Below are 27291 nucleotides of genomic sequence, written 5' to 3'. Positions count from 1 at the left end.
GAAGTCAGTCACTCTCAAATGATTTCAAGATACATTCACAAACAGTGGAACTTCAAAAGTCTGCGTGACAACTGGAGTGAGACTAACCCAGTATTCTTCCTACCTTGAGTGTGTCTAGTACTTTACAAAGACTCTCCCAAAAGCAAATGATGTAAAACATTTTATTTCAAAGCAGAATGAGAACCACATTTTTTCAATTTGTTTTTTTTTTTTGTAACTAGTGTATCAGAAACTACAGAAGCCACGAAATAACTTCTATTTGTACATGGAATGTAAAAACATCTGTGACACAGCAACCATAATGGCAAACTTAAGGGACTTAAATTACCTAATCTATAAGGGACAGCAACATAAAGGTCAACAGCTTTCCACTCAACTCACATTTCCCTCTTAATTTCACTTCGATCCACTACGGTTATCGACGGTGGCCTGGAAGTGAAACATTTTTACATTTCAGAAAACAAATTCACAAAAAGAAGACGCGCCGGGAAAAGGGAACGTCCCATTTCACAGACGTTAGAAATCCTACGCCCTTTCTCGGCGAGACCTGCCCCGCTTCAACGTGATTGGCTCCTGCATTGCGGGAAGGGTAGGCTACTACGCAGATGTAACGAGATGTCCATCCCAAATAGCGATTGTATATATGGACGCCCTGAACAGCGAGCCTATATAGGCATTTGATGCTGTATATACAATATATTGTACTTGATCACATTTCTTCAACCATAAAAAGGTAGATTAAGAGTTGAGGAAGAAGCAGGTTGTTAAAGAGAGAGGATGCTGGCTCCATTCATTTTTTTTAACGTACCGAGCGAGGGATCTACCTTGCATACATTCTGGTCACAAGCTATGCTTTTCATCGACACACACATACATTATGAATATAGTTTAGCATCGATGTTAAACAACATTTGATGCTCTATGTACTATTTAGGACTTGAGCACGGCTCGCAAACCCGCAAATGTATTTTCAGCGTAGCGGAATTGAATTTAATTGAATGGAAGACGGGACGTGAAGACGCCGCGCAACGGAGATTCAAATTTTTCAGCGCGTCAAAACCAGCGGCCGACCGATCGGCCGCTCAAGGAAACGGCGGCCAACCCACGCACATTGCGCCCGAGTTCAGTCGGGTTCGGCTGCGGTGCCCGGCGTTCGCTAGCCTTACCCTCCATCATCCGAACCTTAACTCATCCTAAACTGCCGTAACCCCAACCCAACTCCTAAACCTCACCATAATAAACTTCTTAGTTTTTAAAAAAAAAAAAAAAGATATTTGGGATGGACATCTGCGTAGCCTACCCTTCCCGCGATGCAGGAGCCAATCATGTTGAAGTGGGGCGGGTCTTGCGTGGCATTCCTAAGAATGTCTGTGAAATGGGATGTTCCCTTTCCGGGCGTTTCCTGAAATGCAAACGTGTTTCACAATTTGTTATATTGTTTTGCATTTCCAGGGCACCGTAGTTAATCAGCTCTCGACACCATCGGCGAGACACACCAAGAAACATCAACAACTAAGATCCTCACTTGGAGTCCAACTTTGCCATTTCTTGAAGGTAGATCCCGATGCTCTCGCTGTCAAACACAACAAAGTATATGTTTTTCAGAGAGGAGTTGGTGGATGACACAAAGTGGTTGGAGATGGCCTTGAGGATGAGCTGGGCAGCTGTTGGCTTTGGGAAGCCATTCCTGTGTGGGGAGGTTTTTGTCAGGGCAGTTGGCACAATGAAGACTCACAACTACACTTGCTTGCATGTTGGGAAAATTTCAACAAAGCACGAGGTTCTGTTTAGCTAAACGGGCTGGTGCACTCAATAGTTTGCATGTTCCACCCATCGCATTAAGCGGTCTGCAGTGTTGATCCGCGAGTACATCTTGTATTATATATTATATATATATTTTTTTTTTAGATTTAACGCAGCATCAATTACAAATAGATAGGACTTAGAATGAGAGCTGTCCCAATCCGATCACCCGCAGCTGCACGAGACGTACAGCGGCTGAAATAAGTATTTGACGTGTCACCATTTTTCTCCAATATATTTCCAAAGATGTTATTGACATGAACATTTCACCAGATGTTGGGAACGACCCAAGTAATCCATACAAACAAAGAAAGTAGAACAAATACGTGCGTAATTATGTGAAATGACACCGGGGAAAAGTATTGAACACGCCAACTGGTATTTATTTAAGACGTTGTACAAAAGCCTTTTGTTTGCAATGACAGCTTCAAGACGCCTCCTATATGGAGAAACTAGTCGCATGGATTGCTCTGGTGTGATTTTGCCCCATTCCTCCACACAAGCAGTCTTCAAATCTTGAAGGTTCCGTGGGATCTTTTATGAACTCGAGTTTCAGTTCTTTCCATAGATTTTCGACTGGAATCAAGTCACGTGATTGGCTGGGCCATTCGAGCAGCTTTATTTTTGTTTTTTTCTTTGAAACCAGTTGAGAGTTTTGGCAGTATGTTTCAGATCATTATCCTGCTGGAATGTCCACCGTCTTTTCAGTTTCTTCCTCCTCCAAGACGGCAGGCGATTTTTGTCAAGAATGTCGCTGTACATTTGGCCATTCATCCTCGCTTCAATAGTGTGAAGTTTACCAGTACCGTTTGCTGAAAAGCAGCCCCCCGAAAGTCACTGTTGGTATGGTGTTTTTAGCGTGATGTGAAGTGCCGTTTCTCCTCCAAATGTGGTGTGCATTATGTCATCCAAACAGTTCAATGTTGCTCTCCTTCGACCAGACTATATTCTCCCAGTATTTAACTGGCTTGTCCAAATGTTGTTCAGCAAACTTTAAATGAGTTTTGGCATGCTTTTGTTTTTTTTTTGTTTTTTCTTTCAGTGATGGGTCTTACGTGGTGAGCGCGCATACAGGCCATGGCGGCGGAGTACGTTACTCACTGGTCTCCTTTTGACACCAGTACCTGCTAATTCCAGGTCTTTTTGAAGCTCAGCACAGGTGGTCTTTGGCTCTTGGACAACTTGTCTGATTATTCTTTGCACTCGTCTGTCAGAAATCTTGCCAGGAGCACCTGATCGAGGCAAATTTATGGTAGTATGATTGACTTTCCACTTACATATTTTGGCCCCAACTGTGCACACTGGAACATTCTGAAACTTAGATATGCGCCCGTAACCAGTGCCATTGTTATGTTTTGGAATAATTAGTTTGCGATGGTCTTGAGACAGCTCTCTCCTCCTACCAATCATGAGATGTGTCTTGACTCACACCTTAGCAATGAGACCTTTTTGTAGGCCATCAATTAGGACTGAGCCAGCTGATATGCATTTTGCACTGACAAGGGGCTGGATCGCTGTTTGATAGATTTTAGTTGTTGTCGTGGCTTTCCATGTGTTCAATACTTTTACCCTGTGTCATTTCACATTTTTACACACAACTTAATTTCTGATCTTATTTGTTCTACTTTCTTCATATGTATGGATTACTTGGGTTGTTCCCAACATCTGGTGAAATTTTCAGGTCAATAGCACCTTTGGAAGTAGATTTCGTGAGAAAAATGGTGACGTGTTAAATACTTATTTCAGCCGCTGTATCGTCATATAAGTCACTTTTCTTAATGCATTGCCAAGGCATTGGATCAGGCTTCGGTTTCGGCAGATACTCAGACTGGCGTGCAAATAAAAAAATAAAAAAAATGTGACTACATCCTTCTAACATTACCAAAAACATTAGGAGCACTTTCTTGTTGTTAGTTCGTTTGTGGACACACAAACACATATTGAGCCCTCGACGTCACTATCGGGCATAATCTGCGGGACCTTCCTACATGTATATCCACCAGACTACAGTGGGCACGGAAAGTATTCAGACCCCCTCACTCTTTGTTATATTGCACCCGTTTGCGAAAATAATTTTAAATTCCATTTTTTTCCTCATTAATATCAGCCATGCAAACACCGGAGGCATGAAAAGGGTGGCCTTCCCAACATGGCCGCCACGTACACACGACGATCAGCGGGGCAAGGCTTATCTCGCGTGAATACCTATGTCCGGGAAGCCCAATGGAAGACGTCGTGTCAGGTCATGTGACTTTCTTGTGTCATTTGATTGGTGAACTAGACTTAAACGTCGCTCGCGCTTAAATCGGATGATGCAAACAGCGCCCGATGCGGAAGTCGAAGTTGTAGTCTCGCGCACGAAATAGTTGATAAATAAGCAATAATTGATCAATAAAAGTCGCGAGAGGCATTTAGATCATTGTAAAAGTACCGTGACTTATTAACAGCAGAGGCGGCGGACGTTTTTTTTCTGGTCTCGTCAACTCCTGTGGCTTCGAGCGCACAGGCGGAACCTCAGGCCGCATATTCGTCCGCGGCGGAGTAATAGTCACAATTACATCTGAGTGTGGATGGCGGATGTGTGGAATGGATCGAGCTGCCAGCGTTCAAGGAGTAGACACAGCACGCCATATTGACAGAAAAAAACTGAATTGTTGACATTTTAGCAGATTTATTAAAAAAGAAAAACTGAAATATCACACAGCCATAAGTATTCACACACTCTGCTCAGTATTTAGCAGAAGCATCCTTTTGAGCTAAGGCAGCCAGGAGTCTTTTTGGGTATGACGCAACAAGTTTCTCGCACCTGGATTTGGGGATCCTCTGCCATTCTTTCTTGCAAATCCTCTCCAGTTCTGTCAAGTTGGATGGTGAACGTTGGCGGACAGCCATTTTCAGGTCTCTCCAGAGATGCTCAATTGGGTTTAAGTCAGGGTTCTGGCTGGACCATTCAAGAACAGTCACAGAGTTTTTCTGAAGCCACTCCTACGTTATTTTAGCTGTGTGCTTAGGGTCATTGTCTTGGTGGAAGGTGAACCTTCGGCCCAGTGTGAGGTCCTGAGCATTCTGGAGAAGGTGTTGGTCCAGGATATCCCTGTACTTAGCCGATAATTCCAATATGCCCCTTGGTGAAAATGAGTTTGATACCCTTGGCTGGGACCATTTCAAAGGTGTGTGTGTTTTAATTGTTTGACGCCAGCACTTGGTGTTCTGAAGGCTTTGGGCAGATTACATTTACATGGGACTGTATTGGACAGGTGATGAGCAGTGCCTGGTTTTTGCCACGCATACCAATTAGAATTAAGGCCAAAAAGTTCTGTCTTGGTCTCATCAGACCAGATAATCTTATTTCTCACCATTTCTCTCCACTGCAGTGATGGTTGACTTTCTAGAACTTTCTCCCATCTCCCGACTGCATCTCTGGAGCTCAAGCCAGAGTGATCTTTGGGTTCTTCTTTACCTTTCTCACCAAGGCTCTTCACCCTCGATTGCTCAGTTTGGCCAGACGGCCAGCTCTAGGAAGGGCTGTGGTCGTCCCAAACGTCTTCCATTTAAGGATTATGAAGGCCACTGTCCTCTTCGGAACCTTAAGTGCAGCAGACATTTTTTTTTGTAACCTTGGCCAGATCTGTGCCTTGCCACAATTCTGTCTCTGAGCTCTTCAGGCAGTTCCTTTGACCTCATGATTCTCATCTGACATGCATTGTCCAAAGCAAAGGGTCTGAATACTTATGGCTGTGTTAAATTCCATTTTTTCTTTTTTAATCAATCTCCAAAAATGTCAACCATTCCGTTTTTTTCTGTCATTATGGGTTGCTGTGTGTACATTAATGAGGAAAAAATTAACTTAAATTATTTTAGCAAATGGCTGCAATAGAACAAAGAGTGAAAAATTTAAGGACAGGGGTGAGACAGCCCCACAACATCCAGAGCCTTCAGGAACTCCGGGCGAATCTCATCCACCCCCGGGGCCCTGCCACCGAGGAGCTTTTTAACTACCTCGGTGACCTCAAACCCAGAGATAGGAGAGCCCGCCTCAGAGAACCCACACTCTGCTTCCTCATGGGAAGGCGTGTCAGTGGAATTGAGGAGGTCTTCGAAGTATTCTCCCCACCGACTCACAACGTCCCGAGTCGAGGTCAGCAGCGCCCCATCCCCACTATACACAGTGTTGGTGGTGCACTGCTTCCATCTTCTGAGACGTCTGATGGTGGACCAGAATTTCCTCGAAGCCGTCCGGAAGTCTTTCTCCATGGCCTCACCGAACTCCTCCCATACCCGAGTTTTTGCTTCAGCGACCACCAGAGCTGCATTCCGCTTGGCCAGCCGGTACCCATCAGCTGCCTCAGGAGTCCCACAGGCCAAAAAGGCCCAATAGGACTCCTTCTTCAGCTTGACGGCATCCCTCACCGTTGGTGTCCACCAACGGGTTCGGGGATTGCCGCCACGACAGGCACCGACCACCTTACGGCCACAGCTCCGGTCGGCCGCCTCTGTTCCACGCCTCCATTGAATGGAGGGGTGGAACATGGTCCATTCGGAGTCGATGTCCCCCGCCTCCCCCGGAACATGAGCAAAGTTCTGTCGGAGGTGGGAGTTGAAACTCCTTCTGACAGGGGATTCTGCCAGACGTTCCCAGCAGACCCTCACAATACGTTTGGGCCTGCCACGTCGGACCGGCATCTTCCCCCACCATCGGAGCCAACTCACCAGCAGGTGGTGATCAGTTGACAGCGCCGCCCCTCTCTTCACCCGAGTGTCCAAGACATGCGGCCGCAAGTCCGATGACACGACCACAAAGTCAATCATCGAACTGCGACCTAGGGTGTCCTGGTGCCAAGTGCACATGTGGACACCCTTATGCTTGAACATGGTGTTCGTTATGGACAATCCGTGACGAGCACAGAAGTCCAATAACAGAACTCCGCTCGGGTTCTGATCGGGGGGGGGGGGGGGCCGTTCCTCCCAATCACGCCCTTCCAGGTCTCACTGTCATTGCCCACGTGAGCATTGAAGTCCCCCAACAGAACAATGGAGTCCCCAGCGGGAGCGCTCTCCAGCACCCTCTCCAAGGACTCCAAAAAGGGTGGGTACTCAGAAACTGCTGTTTGGTACATAGGCACAAACAACAGTCAGGACCCGTCCCCCCACCCGAAGGCGGAGGAAGGCTACCCTCTCGTCCACCGTGGTGAACCCCAACGTACAGGCGCCGAGCCGGGGGGCAATAAGTATACCCACACCTGCTCGGGGCCTCTCACCGTGGGCAACTCCAGAGTGGAAGAGAGTCCAACCGCTCTCGAGAGGACTGGTACCAGGGAGGCCCCGGTGATCCGCGTCCAGGCAAGGGAAAACGAAGTCCATTGTTTGTCGTCATCATTAGGGGTCTTTGAGCCGTGCTTTGTCTGGTCCCTCACCTAGGACCTGTTTGTCATGGGTGACCCTGCCAGGGGCACAAAGCCCCAGACAACTTAGCTCCTAGGATCACTGGGACACACAAACCCCTCCACCACGACAAGGTGAAGGCTCAAGGAGGGGTCACAGGCTACATTTAAGTGAAATTAATGGCAAGATTGAAAAATATGCAGTGGGATGTTAAAATGTCAGTAATGACAATTTGTTACTCCAAAATGTGTTATATTTGAGTATGCCGTGTTTTTCAAAAAAAAATTTTTTGAACAATTTTTGGTCAAATGAAACATTTTCATCACAATAGCAAGATGTAATGGTAATCAAGTATCAATACTCTGTATCGTCGAGTTCTCAAATGTAAGTACTTGCATGTCTCCATGAAAGTGGTATCAGTGAATCCGTCGTCTATAAGCCACTATTTGAAAAACTGTGGTAATCTTGGGCTCATTTATTGAACGCCCAGCCATCATACATCCAGAACTGTTTGACGTTGCTGATGTCTAAGTCAGTTTAGCGCATCAAAGTGGGTGCGCCACTCACCGTCCGGCAGGGAGTGACGGGAAAGCCAAAGACTTGAGCTTCTTCTCCTCTGCAGCCGAGAGGCAGTTCTCCACGGTCTTTTCTAGGTGTTCCTCACACTTCTCTGACCCCCACTGAGGAAAATTGCAGTGAATGATGACGCGGGCTGTCATTCCACTGGCCTGGCTCACTGCCACTGCATAGGGAAAACACGTTTTAAATTGAAATCCAGCATTTCCGTTTCTTATGTATAAAGGATTAGTCTGTTTCATAAAAATAATACTGTTAAATTTACATAGATTTTTTTTTCCTGCTTTTTGATTGAAAAAGTTAGTGTGTCCTGGTTTAAAATTTTTGATGCTCCATCTGGTGGAGATGTCAGCCAAATTTGGACCAAAAATGGACCGTGCCCTAATCCATCACTCATCTCCCTTAACACAATAGTAAAGTCCTAATTACAGAAAATCATTGTATGAAAAACTATAGTGTTCTAATTCCGTTCGCTGTTAGTAAACTCAAAATGTTATATGTCATATGTCAGGATCGACCGAGGATCCCTCATATAATACATTTTGAAAAAAGCACGTTATTGATATGGCTTGGGGGTGGCACGGCGGCCATTCTGTCTCACTCACTTGAAGCCCAGAAATGTATTTTCTTAGCGCGAGTAAAGCTTATGTGCATTTTGATTGTCTGTAATCTATGACAGTGTGTTCCGGCGATTCCAATTTTGAAGCGCAGAAAAACCAGTGGAAAACAGGTGCCACACCATGCACAATGAGTGACAGTTCAGGCGAGTTCAGCTATGCCGTTCAGTGCGCGGAAACATTAAGAGCCAATACCAGACTTCCATCATCTCAGTCAGCCAATCATCAAATGTATGTTTACTGCTGTCCATTTGTAGTGGCTATTTTTTGTAAATATTTTCAAACAAGCCAATACCAGAGATGACGAAATGCTGATAAGCCCGCCAGCTCCTCTTACGTCTTGCTTCAGTAGTTCTTTTTTTATATTTAGTGAATGCCCGATTCATTTCCCGCGCTGGTGCAGTTTTGGAAATGAGGCATTTTGCCGAGCAATGGGCGGAGCGGAGTTGTAAAACACTCACTAAAATATGATTTTGAGTTTCTGTAGCATGAAATAGTCATAGAATAATTACTGTGTCAATGAACACAATAATAAAAATGGCGGCCAATGAACAACATCTCCGTCTTTTCGAGGAGCCGTTGGCTACCAGCAGCTGTGTGGGTGGTCACGACCCAGCACCCCTCTCGTCCTTACTGATCTGTTTTCATTGATTTTGTTGATCTCATTTTTTTAACGTGTAAGTTAACTTGCTTGTGACCCAGCGATGTGGTTCGCGAGACCTTTTATCCACTTAATTATAACTTGGAGCGTTGTAATGCCGCTCCGGCCGTACCGCCCGTCATGACGTGGAGGGTTTCTCGTAGCCGGCTGTCGCGACTTCCTGAATCTCCCTACAGACTTCAATCGCCAGTGACATACAGCCGAGGTCCGGAGACATGACATGAAAAGTACGCTCGAGATGAGAAAAGAGGAAGAAGAGCAGGACGACAGGCGACAAACTTATTCAATGGCCGGGACGCGACCCCCCTCCCCCCGGCACATCGAGCCATTGGATATGTGGAGGCACTTTTTAATGCTGCACAAACAGTACGTTCTGGACAGCTGGATATATCGTAGCGACGGACCGTTTTGTTGTAATACGGAATTCCAGGGGGCGTCAAGAATCGCAGAATAAAGCTTTAAATTCAATTGCACTTCACAACCGTAGGCACAGCCCGGCAGCAAAACACACGAACACTGTTTTAACACACTATCCTCACACAAAGGGATAAAAGATCGACGCGGTCAGTACCAGATGCCACCTCCAAAGGTCCCTGTGCTTTCCGTAGCTCCTTCACTTCTTCCAGGAATTCTTGGCCTCCTGCCTTTTCCAAAGCGTTGCCTGCCAGCAATACAGCACAAATCAGATGAGTGCATGGAAGGCCGAAACATGTCTTCAAAGTGCTGCCTCCTCACCTACGCCGTCTTTGAGGTCCATCTCTGCATTTGTTGGGTTAATTATAGCATCCACCTTGATTGTTCCAATTTTGCCGATTTCAGTCACTGTAAGAGAAAGCTGTGGTTCCCAACCATCACCAGCTTAGTATGAGTACCACTTTGTGTAATAGCGATAGTGAAATGGCTGACATGATATTGGCCCAAAGTAAAAGAAATGTGTCTTTCGGTGTACAGTAATCCCCCGCTATATCGTAGTTCACATTGCTGGTTATCTTTACAGGTCAGTGTAGTGCAGTTAGTCACTTGCACATCTCTGATACAGTTAGCTTTATTGGCTATATGATTTTAATGGGGCGGCAATGACTCACATCAGTTAAAATCGGGCTTTTATTTTTAGTAGAGTAAGAAACCTTACGGCATAATCTCAACTCATACATTTGGGAACTTGCCAGATTGCTTGAGGATACAAAGAACATGACGAGAAAGCCATTATTTAAAAACAAGCCACAGTCAGTTTCATGAAATCAATTCACAAATAACAACCCGGCGAAGAGCTAATGCACACAAAAATATTGATAGGAACAATGCAAGTAGAGCGCAACGTTTAGCTTGATTTTCTGCAATTAAAGTAGTGACGTTAAAAACATCATCGCAATCAATACTGGGCCGCCACAATGCGATTCTCCGAGTACGTAGCCAGGAGCGTCAGTGTGAGGAACTGGACCAGTGCTAAAGGCAGGAAATGGCCTGTTCACACCATGTCTGCACGGGCTGTTGTTCATGTCATTCATGTATAAATTTAAATACAGCAATAATATAATAAATCACTAGTTCACAAATGTCATTTATTGCAGGGCTTTCCAGAACGTAACCACTGCGATAAACAAGGGCTTACGGTCTTACCTTTTGACCAAGGAACAGGCTCTTGGCTGAGAGGATGGTAAATCCATCTCCTGGACCATCTTCGGCCGTGGAGTTTGGTACAGATTCTTTGTCGTTGTCCGTGCGCTTTACCATATGGAGAAACAAAAACAGTTCAATGAAACTCAAATTACACCTTAACCAAAACCATTACAGAGCGTTACATATGAAGTCAAACTTTGCCGAGGTAGCTACTGTCTGTATCGAGTGCACACACTCTGCTGACCAACCTTTGACTTTCGCCCTCGTTTGCCCTTAACCTTTTTCAAGGGTTTGACGGCTTTGGTGCTTTTGGAGCGTAATTCCTGCTTCTCGGGGACGGATGCCTGGCTGTCCACTTTGACTCTGCTTCCTCTCTTCTTGGAAAGAAGCTCTGGGTGAATGCGAGGCAGCACTCCTCCATTTGATATGGTCACACCCCGAAGAAGCTAGCAAACATTACCATTGAACCAACTCATACTGAAAGCTATTTTTTATACTGCATTGTAGTTTTTTTTCCCTCAATTTATCATTATATGTAGAGTATGAAGTGGAACTTGAACAGAGCATAAACAAATGTCTTGCACATGTGCAACCCCAATTCCAATGAAGTTGGGACATTGTGTTAAACACAAATAAAAACAGAATACAATGATTTGCAAATTATGTTCAACCTATATTTAATTGAATACACTACAAAGACAATATTTAATGTTCAAACTGATCAACTTTATTGTTTTTAGCAAATAATCGTTAACTTGGAATTTTATGGCTGCAAAAAGCTGGGACAGGTGGCAAAAAAGAGTGAGAAAGTTGAGGAATGCTCATCAAACACCTGTTTGGAACATCCCACAGGTGAGCAGGCTCATTGGGAACAGGTGGGTGCCATGATTGGGTAGAAAAGGAGCTTCATTCCCAAGCAAAGATGGGGCGAGGTTCACCTCTTTGTCCTTAAACTGTTCGACTATTTTCTCACGCACTTGTTCACAATGTTCCTCAACGTACAATTGCAAGGAATTTAGGGATTTCATCATCTACGCTCCATAAGATCATCAAAAGGTTCAGAGAATCTGGAGAAATCACTGCATGTAAGCGGCAAGGCCGAAAATCAACATTGTATGCCCGTGACCTCCGATCCCTCAAGCGGCACTGCAGCAAAAACGACATCAATGTGTAAAGGATATCACCACGTGGGCTCAGGAACACTTCAGAAAACCAATGTCAGTAAATACAGTTCAGCGCTACATCCATAAGTGCAACTTGAAACTCTACTATGAAAAGCAAAAGCCATTTATCAACCTCACCCACAGAAACGCCGCCAGCTTCTCTGGGCCCGACTGATGCAAAGTGGAAAAGTGTTCTGTGGTCCGACAAGTCCACATTTCAAATTGTTTTTGGAAATTGTGGACATCGTGTCCTCAGGGCCAAAGAGGAAAATAACCATCCGGACTGTTATGGACGCAAAGTTCAAAAGCCAGCATCTGTGATGGTATGGGGCTGTGTTAGTGCCAAAGGCATGGGTTACTTACACATCTGTGAATGCAGCATTAATGCTGAAAGATACATACAGGTTTTGGATAAACATATGCTGCCATCCAAGCAACGTCTTTTTCATGGACGCCCCTGCTTATTTCAGCAAGACAATGCCAAACCACATTCTGCATGTGTTACAACAGCGTGGCTTCGTCGTAAAAGAGTGCGGGTACGAGACTGGCCTGCCTGCAGTCCAGACCTGTCTCCCATTGAAAATGTGTGGCGCATTATGAAGCGTAAAATAGAACAACAAAGACCCCGGACTGTTGAACAGCTGAAGCTGTACATCAAGCAAGAATGGGAAAGAATTCCACCTACAAAGCTTCAACAATGAGTGTCCTCAGTTCCCAAACGTTTATTGAATGTTGTTAAAAGAAAAGGTGATGTAACACAGTGGTAAACATGACCTTGTCCCAGCTTTTTTGGAACGTGTTGCAGCCATAAAATTCCAAGTTAATTATTTGCTAAAAACAATAAAGTTTCAGTTTGAACATTAAATATCTTGTCTTTGTAGGGTATTCAATTAAATATAGGTTGAACATGATTTGCAAATCATTGTATTCTGTTTTATTTGTGTTTAAAACAACGTCCCAACTTCATTGGAATTGGGGTTGTAGCTGCATTAGGATCTTACTTCTACAAAGTACTTTTGAGTTTAAAATGTGTTCATTTTATCGAAAGCCGGTCATAGAATGTAGTTACCTGGTTAAGCTCCTCATCATTGGCCACAGCCAGCTTAATATGTCTGGGAGTTATTCTGCCTTTCTTGTTGTCTCGTGCAGCATTTCCGGCTAACTCCAAAATCTCAGCTACGAGAGAAAACAGTGGAAATCCATGACACATACAGTATGTTAATTTGCATTTGAACTCATGTACTCTTCGCTTTGTGATCCCCATTCTCTTAGGAACAGTTGTAGAAAAGATGAGCCAACACTTATTCTCTCTGTCACAATCTGCCATGTCAGCCAATCGCAGTCTGTCAGCCACAGTCAGCGAGACCCCCTAGTTAAGGCTTTGTTGATGATGCAATCATCATTACCAGTGTTTGACAAGCCATCCACACAAGACGCTTCAAGCCTACCCCATGAATACACTCCACCTTTCGCCCACGTGTTCTGCCATATCAAGTTTGCCTGTTCCTGTGGCTGTTTGCCCACCCTTCTGCCACCGACCTCGTTTTGCCTCAACGCGTTTGTGTCCCAGTCGCCCTGGCTGTTGGGGATTCTGCGACAAAGACAACTGAGTGTAACTTTCCCCGCCCTGCTCTCTGTGAATTGGGATTTAAGACAAGAATTATGTGTAAGCAGTCCTGCCCTGCTATCTGTGGATTACGGAGCATTACATGACTTTGGCCCAACAAAAATTCCCAATCGTCAAGGCGCCAACCTCTCAACTGTGAGATTGACTGCTCTGTATCCTGGCTTTAAAGTGACCCGTCACAGCTGATCTTAAAGCCATTATTTAAGTCATTTCCATTCCAGTGGGTCGGCGTGCTGCATTTGGGCCCTATACCACACTTGCCTCGTGTCACTCTTACAGGGCAATGCGGGCTATCGATGCGGTGGTCTTAACAATTCAAAACAACATATTTGAATGCTATGACACAAAAGAAAATCATAAGAATAAAAGCATGAGTCTAAAAAAAATGAAAGGGGTCTTACTCATTTCAGAATGCACAAGGCACACCCTTGGACTCGTCACCAATCGGTCGCAGGTCATCCAACCATTCACACTCACATGCACACCTATGAAGAATATAGAGGCTTCAATCTACCGAACATGGAATGTGGCAGGAAGTACGAGCCTCTGGAGAAAACCCAACAAGCATGCAAGCAAACTTGACACAGGAGGGCCTGAGCTGAGTGTTCACTACTCCACTGCACGTGCACTAGGCTTTACACAATCACGATTTTTGGGGCCGATCAGCGAGTTTCAAAAAACGGTAACCCATCACAAGATGGCGTAATGTGTCTATTTAAATGACTTGTTCATTTACTGTATGTACTTGTGTACTGTGTAATGAGTCTCTTCAACAAAGGTATTCTCTATTCTGATCATTTATTCTAATCAGTCAGGTTAAACCGACATTACAACATGACAGAAATAATGGGGGCTAACTTACTGTAGTAAAATTACTTTATTGTAATTACATTCCTTCACACACACACCAAAACTTTAGAGCATGATTCGACAAAACGCCGCATGTTTACGTACAACCGTGCATGCTAGCACTAGCTTGCTAGGCTACATAACGCTTTGTGGCCTGCTTGTAAGCCGTATTGTCTTAAAAGTAGGTGAAATATACTGTACACGATGGCGACACGGAGTAAATGTCTTTCGCGAGTCATTGATCGGCTCGGCGAATTATGACATTGAAGCCGATCAGCATAAAATTTGAATTATCGGCCGATACCGATCACATCGGTGGTAAAGTCTGATGTGCACCTACAAATTCATTACATTTTAGAAAATAAAATTAAACTTAGGGGCTATGTAAAATAGAGGATATTGTCCAATGGCAGTCCGGAGATACGAAGATGAACAGGCACAGAAAAATCTCAATGCAGAAGTCCATTTACTATTTAGCCAAAGTAAGTTTAAATGGAAGGCGTTGCAGAAACACTGGAAAAGAAATGAATAGAGACATCGTGCTGTCATCCTACCTGCCAAGTACTCGATGACCGCTGCCATGTAGACGGGCGCCCCCATGCCGATGCGATATTTATGTGTGCCAGTCCGCAGATACCTCATCATTCGGCCAACAGGGAAGATGACCCCTGCCCGGGTTGAGCGGGACAGCTTGGTGGCCTTCTTTTTCCCCCCTCTGGCAGACATCTTGATCTGGAGTACCACATTAGGGAAGAGACAAGAGTTAAGTCAAATCAAAAGGAGACACTTGGACACAACCTGTATTTTTCCGCCTTTCCAAAAGATATAAATGTCCAGTTTTAATTGACATTGGCATTGTTAGGTATCCATTTGACAGTGTGGTACCGTTTATGATTGTGGGTGTTGCATACTGTGGGCCACATTCTCCCGTTTGCGCGCAAGTCTCCTTTTTACGCGCTCGGCCCGTGTGCTGTAAAAGTGCGCTGGTTTTCCGACACCCACCCTCCCCCGTGCGTACCGGGCGAACACGGGGAGGCTTCGAGAACTGCCAAGTGGAGTTTCCCTGAGACATGCGATTGCCATAGAAAACCATTTGGAAGATGTGTCGACTCTGGAGTGCGGATGAGGAAACGCAAAGTCTTTGACGGAACGCGTGCTCCGCCGGACGTGAGAGGGAATGCGCACACTTGAGGAATACTCCATCCCGAGTGTGGAAACGGCCAGAAGTTGCGCAAATGATGGACGGCAGAATGGATGCATTCAGAAAAGCATGGAGCCTGCGTGTCTTTATGACTTATGCACAGGGGAGAATATGCAAATAATTTATTCTGGTTAATTTATTCTGTACTTCCAACTTTGCAGGGTCAGTTTGGGTAAGGCCTGTTGTGTGCCCCGCTGCAACGTTTTCTTGAAATTCACGGCCTTAACGTGTCCCAATACTTCTGTCCACAGAGCATACGTCACTATATGATTTTTTTTTTTTTTTTTGCTATTCATTTTTCAGAACCATCTGATGACGGTTGAGATTCAAGAAAGGGTCGCAAGCACCCGGCATCGCATTATTTGGGAACACTGCGACGCGTGTCAACGGCGATCACGCATCACGTCGGTGTCCGCACTAACTCGCGCGGGATCCTGGGGCTGGCATTTCGGCGGAGGAGTACAAACACAGTTCACGGAGCCAACGGGGCTAAGCACAGCTCAACGTAGCTACGCAGACGCTTGTATGAGCATTCCTGCCATTTATTTTGCTCAAAAGCCATCCCCGGTGGTAATAACTGAAGCAACACTTGCTGACATTAACCAAATACCGAAATATAGCGCCTGTATATTCAATAAAACCAGCGAGTCGGTTGTGTCAAATTACTCCGCTCATCTGGGCTTGTCCTGTTCTTCCTCTACATTTTCCTCCATAACACACTTCGACGAGGCTCTCGGGCCCACTTACGTTCTCAAATATGTTATATGTCCCTACTGACGAGCTCACCGGACGCGGAGAGGAAGCGGCAGAGGCAAAGGGTTCCCGTCAGCCCAACGTAACGGTGCGTGGGGTGAGGGGTGTGGGGGGGGGGGGGGGAAAGACAAATGGCCCAAGTTGTCTACCTGTTTTTCTGTCCTCCTGGTCACGCGCGACGAGCACGCGCCGACGCCACAGCAGACGAAACCTCAGCGACAGCGACACGGCTCGCGAAGTCTTAATTGGCCGCTGTGGCGTCCACCGGCCGAGGTTAGTTTTCCCCCTCGGAGGGAAGAGGGGGGGGGGGGGGGGGAATAATATTTTTTTAAAAATAAAAAAAAATAATAATAATACCGCAAGAAGGACTCGCACCGACCGGACGCGGGCTGGCTCTGTGCTACTGATGCTCCAGAGGGGGAAAAAAAAGTCGACGAGAACGCCCCCAGTAGTAGGAAGGGGACGCCTCGAAAGCCATTATAAACAAACAAACAAACAAACAAAGGGAAGTTGACATTTTGGGCTACGGGGGGGGGGGGGGGGGGGGGGCGAGGGCAAAGGAAAACCGAATTAGACTGCGGCAAACGCACAACACGTCATTGCACATAAAATCATTTTCAACATTGGGTGTTTTTTTTTTTTTTTTTTTTTTTTTCTTTCTGCTCATGTCACAATACTTGAGTGGAACCTACGAGATAGAATGCATTTGGAGCAAAAAAAAAAAAAAACTAAAAATAAATATATAAAATTAAGTATATTTAAAGTGAGTTTTTTTTTTTTTTTTTTTTTTACAATATCTTTTCTCAAGTCACGATGTGAACTTATGTTATTTCAAGGTATATTTGCATGTTAAAACTAGCTCCACATGAGTGTGTGCGCGTGTGTATTCATCCAGCCATCCATTTTACGTACGGCTTATCCTCCCTGGGGTCGCGGGCGCGCTGGAGGCGGGTTACACCCCGAACTGGTCGCCAGTCAATCGCAGGGCGCATGTAAACAAACAACCATTCGCGCCCTGGACCGCTGCCCATTGCGCCCATTTCAAAAACCACCACTGACGACAATAGTTGCTAATCACCAAAACTGTATTTTGTCTTCATGCTATAGTGCAATAGCTTTGATTTCAACAATTAGTCATAAAAGTATGGCAAGTTTCTTTTTTATTTGTTTCATTTTATGATGTAGCATATTTGTACTATACGAGTGACAATGGTACTGATCAGTAAAATCAGAATCATCTTTATTTGCCAAGTATGTAAAAAAAACACACAATTAATTCGTCTCCGGTAGTTGGAGCCGCTCAAGTACGACAAAAGACAGTCAATTCACTGAGAATACTTTTGAGACCTAGAAACACAGTCACTGAGAAATAAAAGGTTATCAGTAATATGGAAATGCCGATTGTGCAAATGATGCCAAGTCCTCTAGCAGTTTAGAGCAGTTTGAAATGACGAATAGAACAAGAGTCTGGTACAGTGACCACTGTGCAAATGGCTCAGAGACTTCAAGAAATGTATGCAGTTTAAAGTCACTAGTCGTGTGATAATCTGGGACAATGTCGATTGTGCAAATGGTGCAGATATTTCTTAATCACATGAGTAGCCAGTATTGGTCAACAACAGATATGCAAGTAGTGGAGTGTGGCGAGACTATTACAGTGAGTGCACGAATAATGCATAAATTGGCCCCACAGAGATGTGACAACAATTCTTAAGACAAAATTGGCGGCATGTTACAATGGAAAAGTAAATTAACTGTTTAAGAAGTTTATGGCAAGAGGGAAGAAGCTGTTGGAATGTCTGCTAGTTTTAGTTTGCATCGTTCGATAGCGCCTACCTGAGGGCAGGAGCTGGAAGAGGTGGTGACGAGGATGTGGAGGGTCCAAGAGGATTTTGCATGCTCTTGTCTTAGTTCTGGCAGTGTGCAAGTCCTCAAGGGTCGGTAGTGGGGGCACCAACAATTTTTTCAGCAGTTTTGATTGTCCATTGCAGAAGGAGTTTATCCTTTTTTGTGGCAGCACCAAACTGGACTGTGACGGATGAACACAGGACTGACTGATTCGATGACTGCTATGTAGAACTGCCTCAACAGCTCCTGTGGCAGCCCGTGCTTCCTCAGAAGCCGGGCTGCCAGGCTGCTTGGCCTTTTTGAAGATGAAGTTGATGTTGGTCTCCCACTTTAGGTCCTGAGAAACTGTACTTCCCAGGAAGTTGAAAGTCTCGACAGTTAACACAGGGCAGTTGGACAGTGTGAGGGGTTTCTGTGGCAAATGATGTTTCCTGAAGTCCACAATCTTCCCTACAGTCTTGAGTGTGTTCAGCTCCAGGTTGTTTCAGCCACACCACAGCTCCAGCCGCTCCACTTCCTGTCGATGCGCAGACTCGTCACCGTCTTTGATGAGGCCGATGACTGTGGTGTCGTCTGCAAACTTCAGGAGTTTGAGGTCGTCCGTGTAGAGAGAGAAGAGCAGCGGAGAGTGGACACATCCTTGGGGTGCCCCGGTGCTGGTGTTGCGTGTAGATGAGGTGGTGTCCTGCCTGTCAAGAAGCTGTAAATCCACTGGCAGATGGCAGGTGAGATGCTCAGCTGGAGAAGCTTGGAGGAGGGAGGTATTAAGCAGTGATCAGGCGAGCCCAGAGCAGCACGGGGGATAGCACGGTAGGCGTCATTTAGCGTGGTGTAGCAGCGATCTAGAATGTTGTTTTCCCTTGTAGGACGGTTGATGTGCTGCTTGTATTTAGGGAGTTCGTGGTTGAGTTTAGCTTTGTTAAAGTGCCCAAGAATAATGAGGGGTGAATCTGGGTGCTTTTTTCAATTTCATTGACTTGTTCAGCGAGTGTTAGCAGTGCGGCATTTGTGTTAGCTTGAGGAGGAATGTAGACACCAGCGAGTATGAAAGAAGCGAACTCATGCGGCAAGTAGAATGACTTACAGTTCAAAAACAGCAACTCCAAGTCTGGGCTGCAGTGTGTGCTGAGCTCTGTGATGTCGGTACACCATTTTACGTTGAAGTAGAAGCATATCCCGCCACCTTTTTTTTTTTTCACGGCGCCATCGGGGACGCGTTCACAAAGCCATGTCTCCGTGAAGCACAGGGTGGCAGAATGTCCGAAGTCTTTACTGGTCTTTGTGAGAAGATGAAGCTTGTCCATTTTGTTGGGTCGGGAGCGTAGATGTGCGAGGTGAATCAACGGGAGCGGTATTCGGAATACTCTTTTGGGGCTTGACCTCCACTCCTGCTCGTTTCCCCCTGCATCGTCGGATTTGTGAAAGTTAGTGAAAGAAAGTCTGGGGTAGACTCCCTAATGTTTAGCAAGTCCTCCCTTGTGTAAGTGAGTCACGTAATGTCTCCAAGGACGAACGAAAAACACAAAAACATAGACAGTACGAGAGAGCAGGTAACTGAGGCGACCACACGGTTAGGCGCCATTTTGAAAACACTATCTGTAACTGTTTCAAACGGTTCAATGTGATGATACTATTGCAACATTCTGTCATACATATTTCTTTCGATGACGTAAGATACTGTGAGTGATGGCGGTAATGCGTTATTCACCAGATATTTATTATTAACAAGCTATGCTGCTTGGGAACACGAGGCAAGTCAATAACCAAGCCACTTGATTCAGTCACGGTGCATGTCATAAGTGTAGAGTTTTAGTTTGCCTTTGTTTTCGTAATGACTAATAAAACAAAGGAAACAGACTATATTCTTAACTATCCCTAACTAAAATGCACACAACGACTAACTACAAAGATCGAAAAACGGAGCTGTCAGGGGCAATGACGTCACGTGACCTGTTGGATGTTTTCAGCACATAGTCAGTCAACTCACGTGTACCCAAGCAGCCAGCGGCGCAAGCACAATGACGCTTCTGTCTGTCGGTCGGTCTGTGTATCACAGCTTTACCACGGAGACTCGCGGAGATGGACGCACGCAGGGCCCTGTGTCGCACAACGCGCTTACATCGCCGATGCGTGGACGCAGAAGTGAAGCTACTCGGTTAGGAGCAGGAAGATGCATCTCAATGTATTTCTTCCGCCTCCCTCAGTCCTGTCAGTGTCCCACTTCTTCTTAGCTAACCTTTTTCCTTGTATAATTTCCTGTACTGTGAGGTTCCACCACCAAGTCTCCTCCTCTCCTTTCCTGCCAGAAGATACACCAAGTACTCTTCCGCCTGCCTCTCTGATCACCTTGGCTGCAGCGGTCCAGTCTTCTGGAAGCTCCTCCCGTCCACTGAGAGCCTGTCTCACCTCTTCCCGAAAAGCTGCACAACACTCGTCCACCACATGGTTCTCTGGTCTGCCTTTGTCTTCCTAATCTTCCTCCCCACCACCAGAGTCATTTTACACACCACCATCCTATGCTGTCTAGCCACACTTCCCCCTACCACTACCTTACATTCGGTAACCTTCAGATTACATCGTCTGCACAAGATGTAATCCACCTGCGTGCTTCTACCTCCGCTCATGTAGATCACCCTATGTTCCTGCCTCTCCTGGAAAAAAGTGTTCACTACAGCCATTTGCATCCTTGTTGCAAAGTCTACCACCATCTGTCCCTCCAAGTTCCTTTCCTGGATGCCGTACTTACCCATCATTTCTTCATCACCCCTGTTTCCTTCACCAACATGTCCATTACAATCTGCGCCAATCACGACTCTCTCTCTGTCTGGGACGCTCAGAACTACTTCGTCTAGCTCCTTCCAGAATTTTTCTTTCACCTCTAGGTCACATCCTACCTGCGGGGCACAGCCGCTAATCACATTATACATAACACCCTCAATTTCAAGTTTCAGCCTAATCATTCGATCTGACACTCCTTTCACGTACAAGACATTCTTAGCCAACTCTTCTTTTAAAATAATCCCGAGTCCTTTTCTCTTCCAATCTACACCATGGTAAAATAATTGAAACCCTGCCCCTAAACTTGTTTGCACTGGCTTGTGCCCCCCATAGGGCTGCATTCCTTTAGTTTGAACACATTGAACAGTTGCAGTCCTACGAGGAATAATTGTCTTATTCCTAGTCAGCTGGTCTAAGCTCATAAATGCACAGCCATAAACCTAATAAAGTATATAAATATGCTAGCCGCTTAAGTGAAGATGCACAGAGGCTGTTAATACTTGTTTTTGTTTTTTTAATGCCTGATGTTTTAACCACAATGTCCATCCTTCCCTCCATTTTCTGCACCGCCTATCCTCACTAGGGTCGCGGCCGTGCTGGAGCCTATCCCAGCTATCTTCGGGCGAGAGGCGGTGTACGCCCTGAACAGGCCGCCAGTCAATCGCAGGGCACATATAGACAAACAACCATTTGCACTCACATTGACAACTACGGACAAGTCCTCAATTAACCTACCACGCATGTTTTTTGGGATGTGGGAGGAAACCGGAGTACCCGGAGAAAACCCACGCGGGCACAGGGAGAACATGCAAACTCCACACAGGTGAAGCCAAACTTGAACCCAGGTCCTCAGGACTGTGAGGCAAATGTGCTAACCAGTCGCCTGACCTTTATGCACAATGTGGATTTAAGATATAAAAACCGTTGATTATAGAAAACAATTTGGGCGTATGTTATGAAGTAAAAGCTCTTATTTCCTTTTTTGAATTCATAATTGCACCAACAATGCACCCCGGCAGTTACAAGGGTCCCCCACCCGAGGCGCTCGCCATCTGTACGAGGGGCCATTGGGGTCGAGTGCTGTGTGTGAGCTGGGTGGTGGCGATGCGATCCCCGGCTACAGAAGCTGGCTCTAGGGACGTGAAACCTCACCATGAAAGACAGTAGCATGTTCTACTACCTTACCAGCACAATTGTGGCTTCATCAGGCTGTTTTACAATCACATTTGTATTTCTTTTCTTTCACATACCACTTGCATCAAACTGCTGTGGATATTGCACTAGTGCTGTATTTTCCTTCACCAGAAGAGTTCACCGCAGAGCTGGCTAATGTCATCTTGCTTGCATCTACACTGTACAGCAGAGGAGGACAAGTACTTTTTCCAAAGGAGCCATTCAAGGAACTTTAATGGCTGCCGAGGGCCACACCAAAATGCTAGTCCATTGTGTTCCACATTAATTGAATTAATTGTATTGTTTTAATAAGCCGCTACTTGTGTAGATGTGGTACTGTAGGTTGTTATAATTGGGGAAAACATTTTTGTTTAAAAAAATTATAAGCAGTCCTTAAAAATATGTATCTAAACAAATAAACATTTCATAATTCACACAAAAAACATGCATACGGTGTCCATCTTTTTTTTCTCATTCTTTTTTAAAACTGCTGACATTATGAGGACAAACCACAAGGATTCACGCATGGCCGTTCTTAGGTGGGACTCACAAATCATTCTCAGGGCAAGTGCCCCTCTTACCTCCATCATGCAGGAAAGGGTAATGTTCCTCACATGAGGAGCACCTGTTTAGAAAAGTCATTATTCACTTTATATTCCCCAAAATTTTTTTTACGAGAGTGGTTAGGAAAATAGATAGTATGTCGCGGTAAAACCCCTGTCATCGAATCGGCAACACTGAAGTGTTTCAAAATTACTTTCAAAATAAAATCCGGTCCAACACGGTGGATGGATGTGGCCCGCAGGCCATAATTTGCCCAGGTCCGCTCGACAGCATTGTTCAAGTTCATAGGAAATGACATGTGATGCGTGTAATTTGCTGCCCTTTTAGGGCTGCTTCCTCTTTAGAACGGGAAAAGCCGTAGAATCAATTTGTGTTGAGATGTCCCAAATATTGAGAAGAATTTCTCCCACCAACCAATGAACTGTTCTTTGCATTTTGAATTGTTTTTTGGGACCCTTTATGTGTAAAGGGCTAAAATCAACAGTATAGGGATTGACAGGATTATAAAGTTGTTGGCGTTAACATGTTAATTTGGTGGCATGGGTGAGACAGTGAGTGGCATATCTGTGACAGCAAAGCTGCATAAAAAAGCCATTTGTGTCATAAAAGAAGGCTGGACCCCCCCCCCCCCCTAAAAACGCTAACTTCCAGAATGTGATCACTCTTGTGTTGTTCTTGGGTAGGACAGTTGAAGTTAGTACTCGAGCAGATGCTGGATGCTTCAAAGTGGTCCACCAGATGGATTTCCCAGCCTCCTAAAGCCACGGCTAAACTGGCATAGACGCCCATCGTCAGCATTAGCTTTAAATGGAGAAAACACCTGGAGACCAAAAGTAGTAGGAACAACAGTTTCTTGAATGTCGGCGATTGCAATGATTTATTTGATTTATTATTCATTTAAAACACCAATCTCAAAGTGAATGTGGCCACTTGAAAACAGGAGCTCTTTATAAGAAGGAAGCCAACAGAACACTGCACGAGCAATTTGGCAACAGTAGCAAAGTGCAGAGTTGAGAGTAAGTCACATATGTGCAAGGCATTAGTAAGTCTCAAGTCTTAATCTTACAGTTTTAAGCAAGTTCCAAGTTACTGCAGCAAAAATCAACCAAGTCCAGTCGCGTCCCTGCTAAATTGCAAGCAAGTCGTAAATCAAGTAATCCAGTCTTGCTCAGTCACGACATATATATTGGAGTGATAATAAAAAACATTTTCATTGATAGCACACGAAAAAAAGTATATTTACACATTTAAAGGTTCAAAGCTATCATCCACAACTATTTAAACAAAGAATTCTCACGCAAGCCACCACAAGAGAAGATGACAGAATGCCGATTAAGCCTATCCAGGCACTCCGGTTTTCGCCCACATCCCAAAAACATGCGTGGTAGGTTGATTGAAGACTCTAAATTGCCCGTCGGTGTGAATCTGAGTGCAAATGGTTGTTTGTTTGTATGTGCCCTGCGATTGGTTTTGCAACCAGTTCAGGGTGTTCCCCGCCTCCTGCCCGATGATAGCTGGGATTTTATAACAGCTGATATCAACTGATTAGGGTTACTGTGACGTTAATGCCAAAATGGAAATGTACAGAACAGTCTGTTCCTTACATCATCCAGAAAAAAAGTGAATGAAAACAAATGTGTAGGTCAACTAGTCTTTCCATTTGAACAAGTAGCTATTTTTACATTTATCCGCAGCGGGACCCTCCGGTTCCAAAGCCCTTACAGAACATCTGTTCACGATGTCCACGCTGACATTGCATCCTTGTTGGGACGTGAGGCGAACCATCCAGACATCCGTCCATCTGGACAGTCCAAAGTACAGTAGCAGGGCATTCATCAGTGAATAAAATTGGTCTTTGTATAATTCAGAGTTCACTGCAAATGTTTTCCATGTGAGATTGGTTAGGGGGTGCCCCCCCCCCCCTCCACAAAAAAAAAAAAAACAGCTATTTGCATGACAGCAAACCTTTTAGGATTCTGCATCAAATGGTTCTTGGGACTCCTGAGAAACCAGCAGCTGAAATACTTTTAACAGCTACTTTCTTCATACGATGCATTTGCCTGACCGAAACTGTCCTTAATCGGCGTTTATATGACTGAACTATTTGCTGTCTGATATACAGACATTTTTGAACAATGCGATGATTTTCTTGAAACGTCCAGTGTTTTAATTCCTTTTCCAAAGAGCTGAACTACGCCACACACTTTTCGGCAGACAGTTGTTTCTTCTTCCCCATGATGCTGGGATAGTCTCAAGCACGCCTGCGATCCTTGTGAGGATAAGCGAGACAGAAGACGAATGAACGACTGAATCCTCCAAAAACGTGACTCGCTTCACAATGCGGAAACGAAATAATTTCCCTATTATTAGGATCACCTTGTCAAGAGAACAGATGACCTGTCTTTGTGTTGCCGATGTCCAGTTTTGTGTCCTGGGCCGCATGGCCGCTGATGGCAGTATGACAATCAGCTGAGTTCTGAAGCACAGGAGAAGTTTGTTGTCGTTTTTTCATTTGTTAACTTTGCGTTTGTTTCTCACATTGTCATGCTCCCATGGTAAATAAACTTTAAAAATAGTTATTGTACTCAATCGGTTTTGTCTGCTTTGGGATCCAAGATTCAGTGTGTACGTGCCATTACACATCATCAAACCTGTTTGAGATTGATACTTAATCTCTTAGACTGGAGAAATTCCATGCAAAACTTTGCCTATAAAAGCAACTCTTCGCATTATTTGGACAATGCTGTCAAAGTAGCGGACACGCACTGGTGGTGTAGCGCTACGTGCTTCAGCATTTCTCGCATCTAGCGTGGGTTCAATTCCCAGTCAGTGCCTCAATACCCAGCCGCTCGCAGTCCCACGCCTGGAGAGAAAAGGGTGGGTTGCGTCAGAGTGAATATCCGGTGTATAAACTGTGCAGAACAAATCATGCGAGTAACTCGCCTTGGTGACACGGAAATTCACTCTTGAAAAAGTATCGTGTGCAAGTCCTCATTGTCATAATTTGGATCATAGCCCAAGTTGAAAAACTTCCAAAACTACATAAACACTTTTGAACAGCACTATGATTTTCAATTGTTTAGTGGTGCCTTACTGAGCCTTACAATGGACCTTTGTCAGATGGCGACTCAAGAAGGTCCGCCCTCCAACATGCGATGGCTCCCCACTTCTCCATTGAATGTGCGTGCGCAGTGAGATACGGTATTCTTTTCCAACGACAATGGCGCTTTAAACATCCAGCATATTGCAATTAGAGATGAAAGTTCATCCTGTTCATGTCATCCACAGCATTTATTTATTTCATCCTGGGAAAATGACCTTGCTTGTCAGCCGAGTTAAATTTCCTATCGTCCTTCTGCCCAGCCTATCTCAGTTACTCAAGTTGGGGAGGGAAACCCAGCCTTTCCTCTTTGCTGTTCATGGATAAAGGTAATGACAGGATTCGAGGTCACGATGGTTTATTTCAGGGTCTTTGTACTTTGTCGAGTGACCTGCGATCTGCAGGACAGGGAGAAGGTGATGGGGTTCATCCTATGCGAGGTTTTGTAGTTGGAGGATCTCGACACTTTGTACAACAATGACCACTTATCCCAGATTAGAGTGAGGCATGGTGACGTATAACATTTCCTTGTTATTTCCTGCCCAGATTCACGTGCATTTGTCGCTCAAGCTTTTCCTCTAGACTTCACATATTATCTACCTACCCACGGAATGTGTTCCATTTTGCTGGCACTGTAATTAAAGTGTCTACTTATTTCAATGAAATTACACTTTATTCATCTTGACTGACTGTATGCTTTCTGTACGCTGTGTCATATTTCATTTTTCAATACAATAGACCACACAATTCCACCCCCGTGCAAACAAATGAGAGATGTTAGCGGGAGGGGGCACCTCAGTAATGGTTCACCCGAAGCAGTCTGGAGATCTGGTGCCTTGGGGCGCCTTGACAGAGCTCAGGGTAGTTTGAAAGTTCGATCCTCCGGGGTCACAGCTGCGTGTAATTACTATTACAAGTTACTATCTTTGAAAAAAAAAAAAAAAACGCCTACCCTCAACTACAATTATCAAATACCCTTGCAGTTCTAGCCGTTATGTGATTTATCGACAGAATTAAAGTATGTCCCCAACCCTGTAAGGTTCTTCTGTGTTTTTGATCTTCCCAACATCCAGTGGTTTTGCGACACTTACCGCAATTGCAGTCAGATGAAGCTCATTTATAGTCCAGCATGGGTTAACCCAGCCTGTGTGACAAATTCATCAGCAGCAGCATGTGGGACAAGCGGAGGTTTGTTTCCCAGGAGTGGAAAAGTCATCTTCCAAGCCACACTCAGGTGGCACCATTAAGTAGCAGCTGGAATATCTCTCAGACTGTTTACTATATCCTCGGTCTGCTTTCTCACGTATGCTTAGCAGCGCTTTAAAGTAAATGATATTAAGTGAAATATATTTTCTTTACTGCTTCGAGTAGCCATGCCCAAAGTCCGGCCCGCGGGCCAAATCCGGCCCGTGTCCAAATTTCCTCCGGCCCGAAGCATCATGTCATAAAATCAATCATATGTGGCCCGCCAGTACAGTTTACCACAGTAAATGATACAGACATACCAAAAAAAAAAAAAAAAAAAAGCCATTTTATATTTCACCAGAGGGTGGCAGTAGACCTGTGGCCGCACTCT

At 45.0% G+C, this 27291-nt stretch overlaps 1 protein-coding gene and 1 long non-coding RNA gene across 6 annotated transcripts; one reads left to right on the top strand and one right to left on the bottom strand.

Annotated features, from left to right (window-relative positions):
• Positions 1 to 147: 147 nt before the first annotated feature.
• On the bottom strand, positions 148 to 16745 carry LOC133409629 (core histone macro-H2A.2). Of its 4 annotated transcripts, none has more exons than XM_061689928.1 (9): positions 16402 to 16745; positions 14853 to 15030; positions 12892 to 12998; positions 10908 to 11105; positions 10660 to 10764; positions 9775 to 9874; positions 9611 to 9700; positions 7753 to 7927; positions 148 to 1687 (listed from the first exon to the last, which is right to left on the bottom strand). In XM_061689928.1, exons 2-9 carry the CDS (start codon positions 15022 to 15024, stop codon positions 1522 to 1524), a joined length of 1113 nt encoding a protein of 370 aa, XP_061545912.1. In that variant the 5' UTR covers positions 15025 to 15030; positions 16402 to 16745; the 3' UTR covers positions 148 to 1521. The 4 variants fall into 4 exon arrangements, with proteins under 4 accessions (XP_061545912.1, XP_061545915.1, XP_061545914.1 ...); XM_061689931.1 differs by having other exon boundaries at positions 10908 to 11033; XM_061689930.1 differs by lacking the exon at positions 16402 to 16745 and adding an exon at positions 16286 to 16379.
• Positions 16207 to 22480, top strand: LOC133409630 (uncharacterized). 2 transcript variants are annotated; one of them, XR_009769431.1, is made up of 3 exons: positions 16207 to 16340; positions 20157 to 20255; positions 20407 to 22480. It is a non-coding gene; the product is annotated as an uncharacterized LOC133409630 (long non-coding RNA). The 2 variants fall into 2 exon arrangements; XR_009769432.1 differs by having other exon boundaries at positions 20157 to 20308.
• The last annotated feature ends 4811 nt before the right edge of the window (positions 22481 to 27291 follow it).

Source organism: Phycodurus eques, chromosome 11 (genome assembly GCF_024500275.1).
Source record: "Phycodurus eques isolate BA_2022a chromosome 11, UOR_Pequ_1.1, whole genome shotgun sequence".
NCBI lineage: Eukaryota > Metazoa > Chordata > Actinopteri > Syngnathiformes > Syngnathidae > Phycodurus > Phycodurus eques.
The sequence above is the reverse complement of the archived record's forward strand: the minus strand, read 5'-3'. Positions and strand labels throughout refer to the sequence as shown.

What these genes read in the sequence shown, in the direction of transcription:
- LOC133409629 (XM_061689928.1), bottom strand. Translation starts at nt 15,024, where the DNA reads ATGTCTGCCAGAGGGGGGAAAAAGAAGGCCACCAAGCTGTCCCGCTCA. An exon ending in GCCTGTTCCTTGGTCAAAAG is followed by an intron (nt 9,875 to 10,659) that starts GTAAGACCGTAA and finishes TGGGAACCACAG; the next exon opens with CTTTCTCTTACAGTGACTGA. An exon ending in ACCTTTGGAGGTGGCATCTG is followed by an intron (nt 7,928 to 9,610) that starts GTACTGACCGCG and finishes TTCCCTATGCAG; the next exon opens with TGGCAGTGAGCCAGGCCAGT.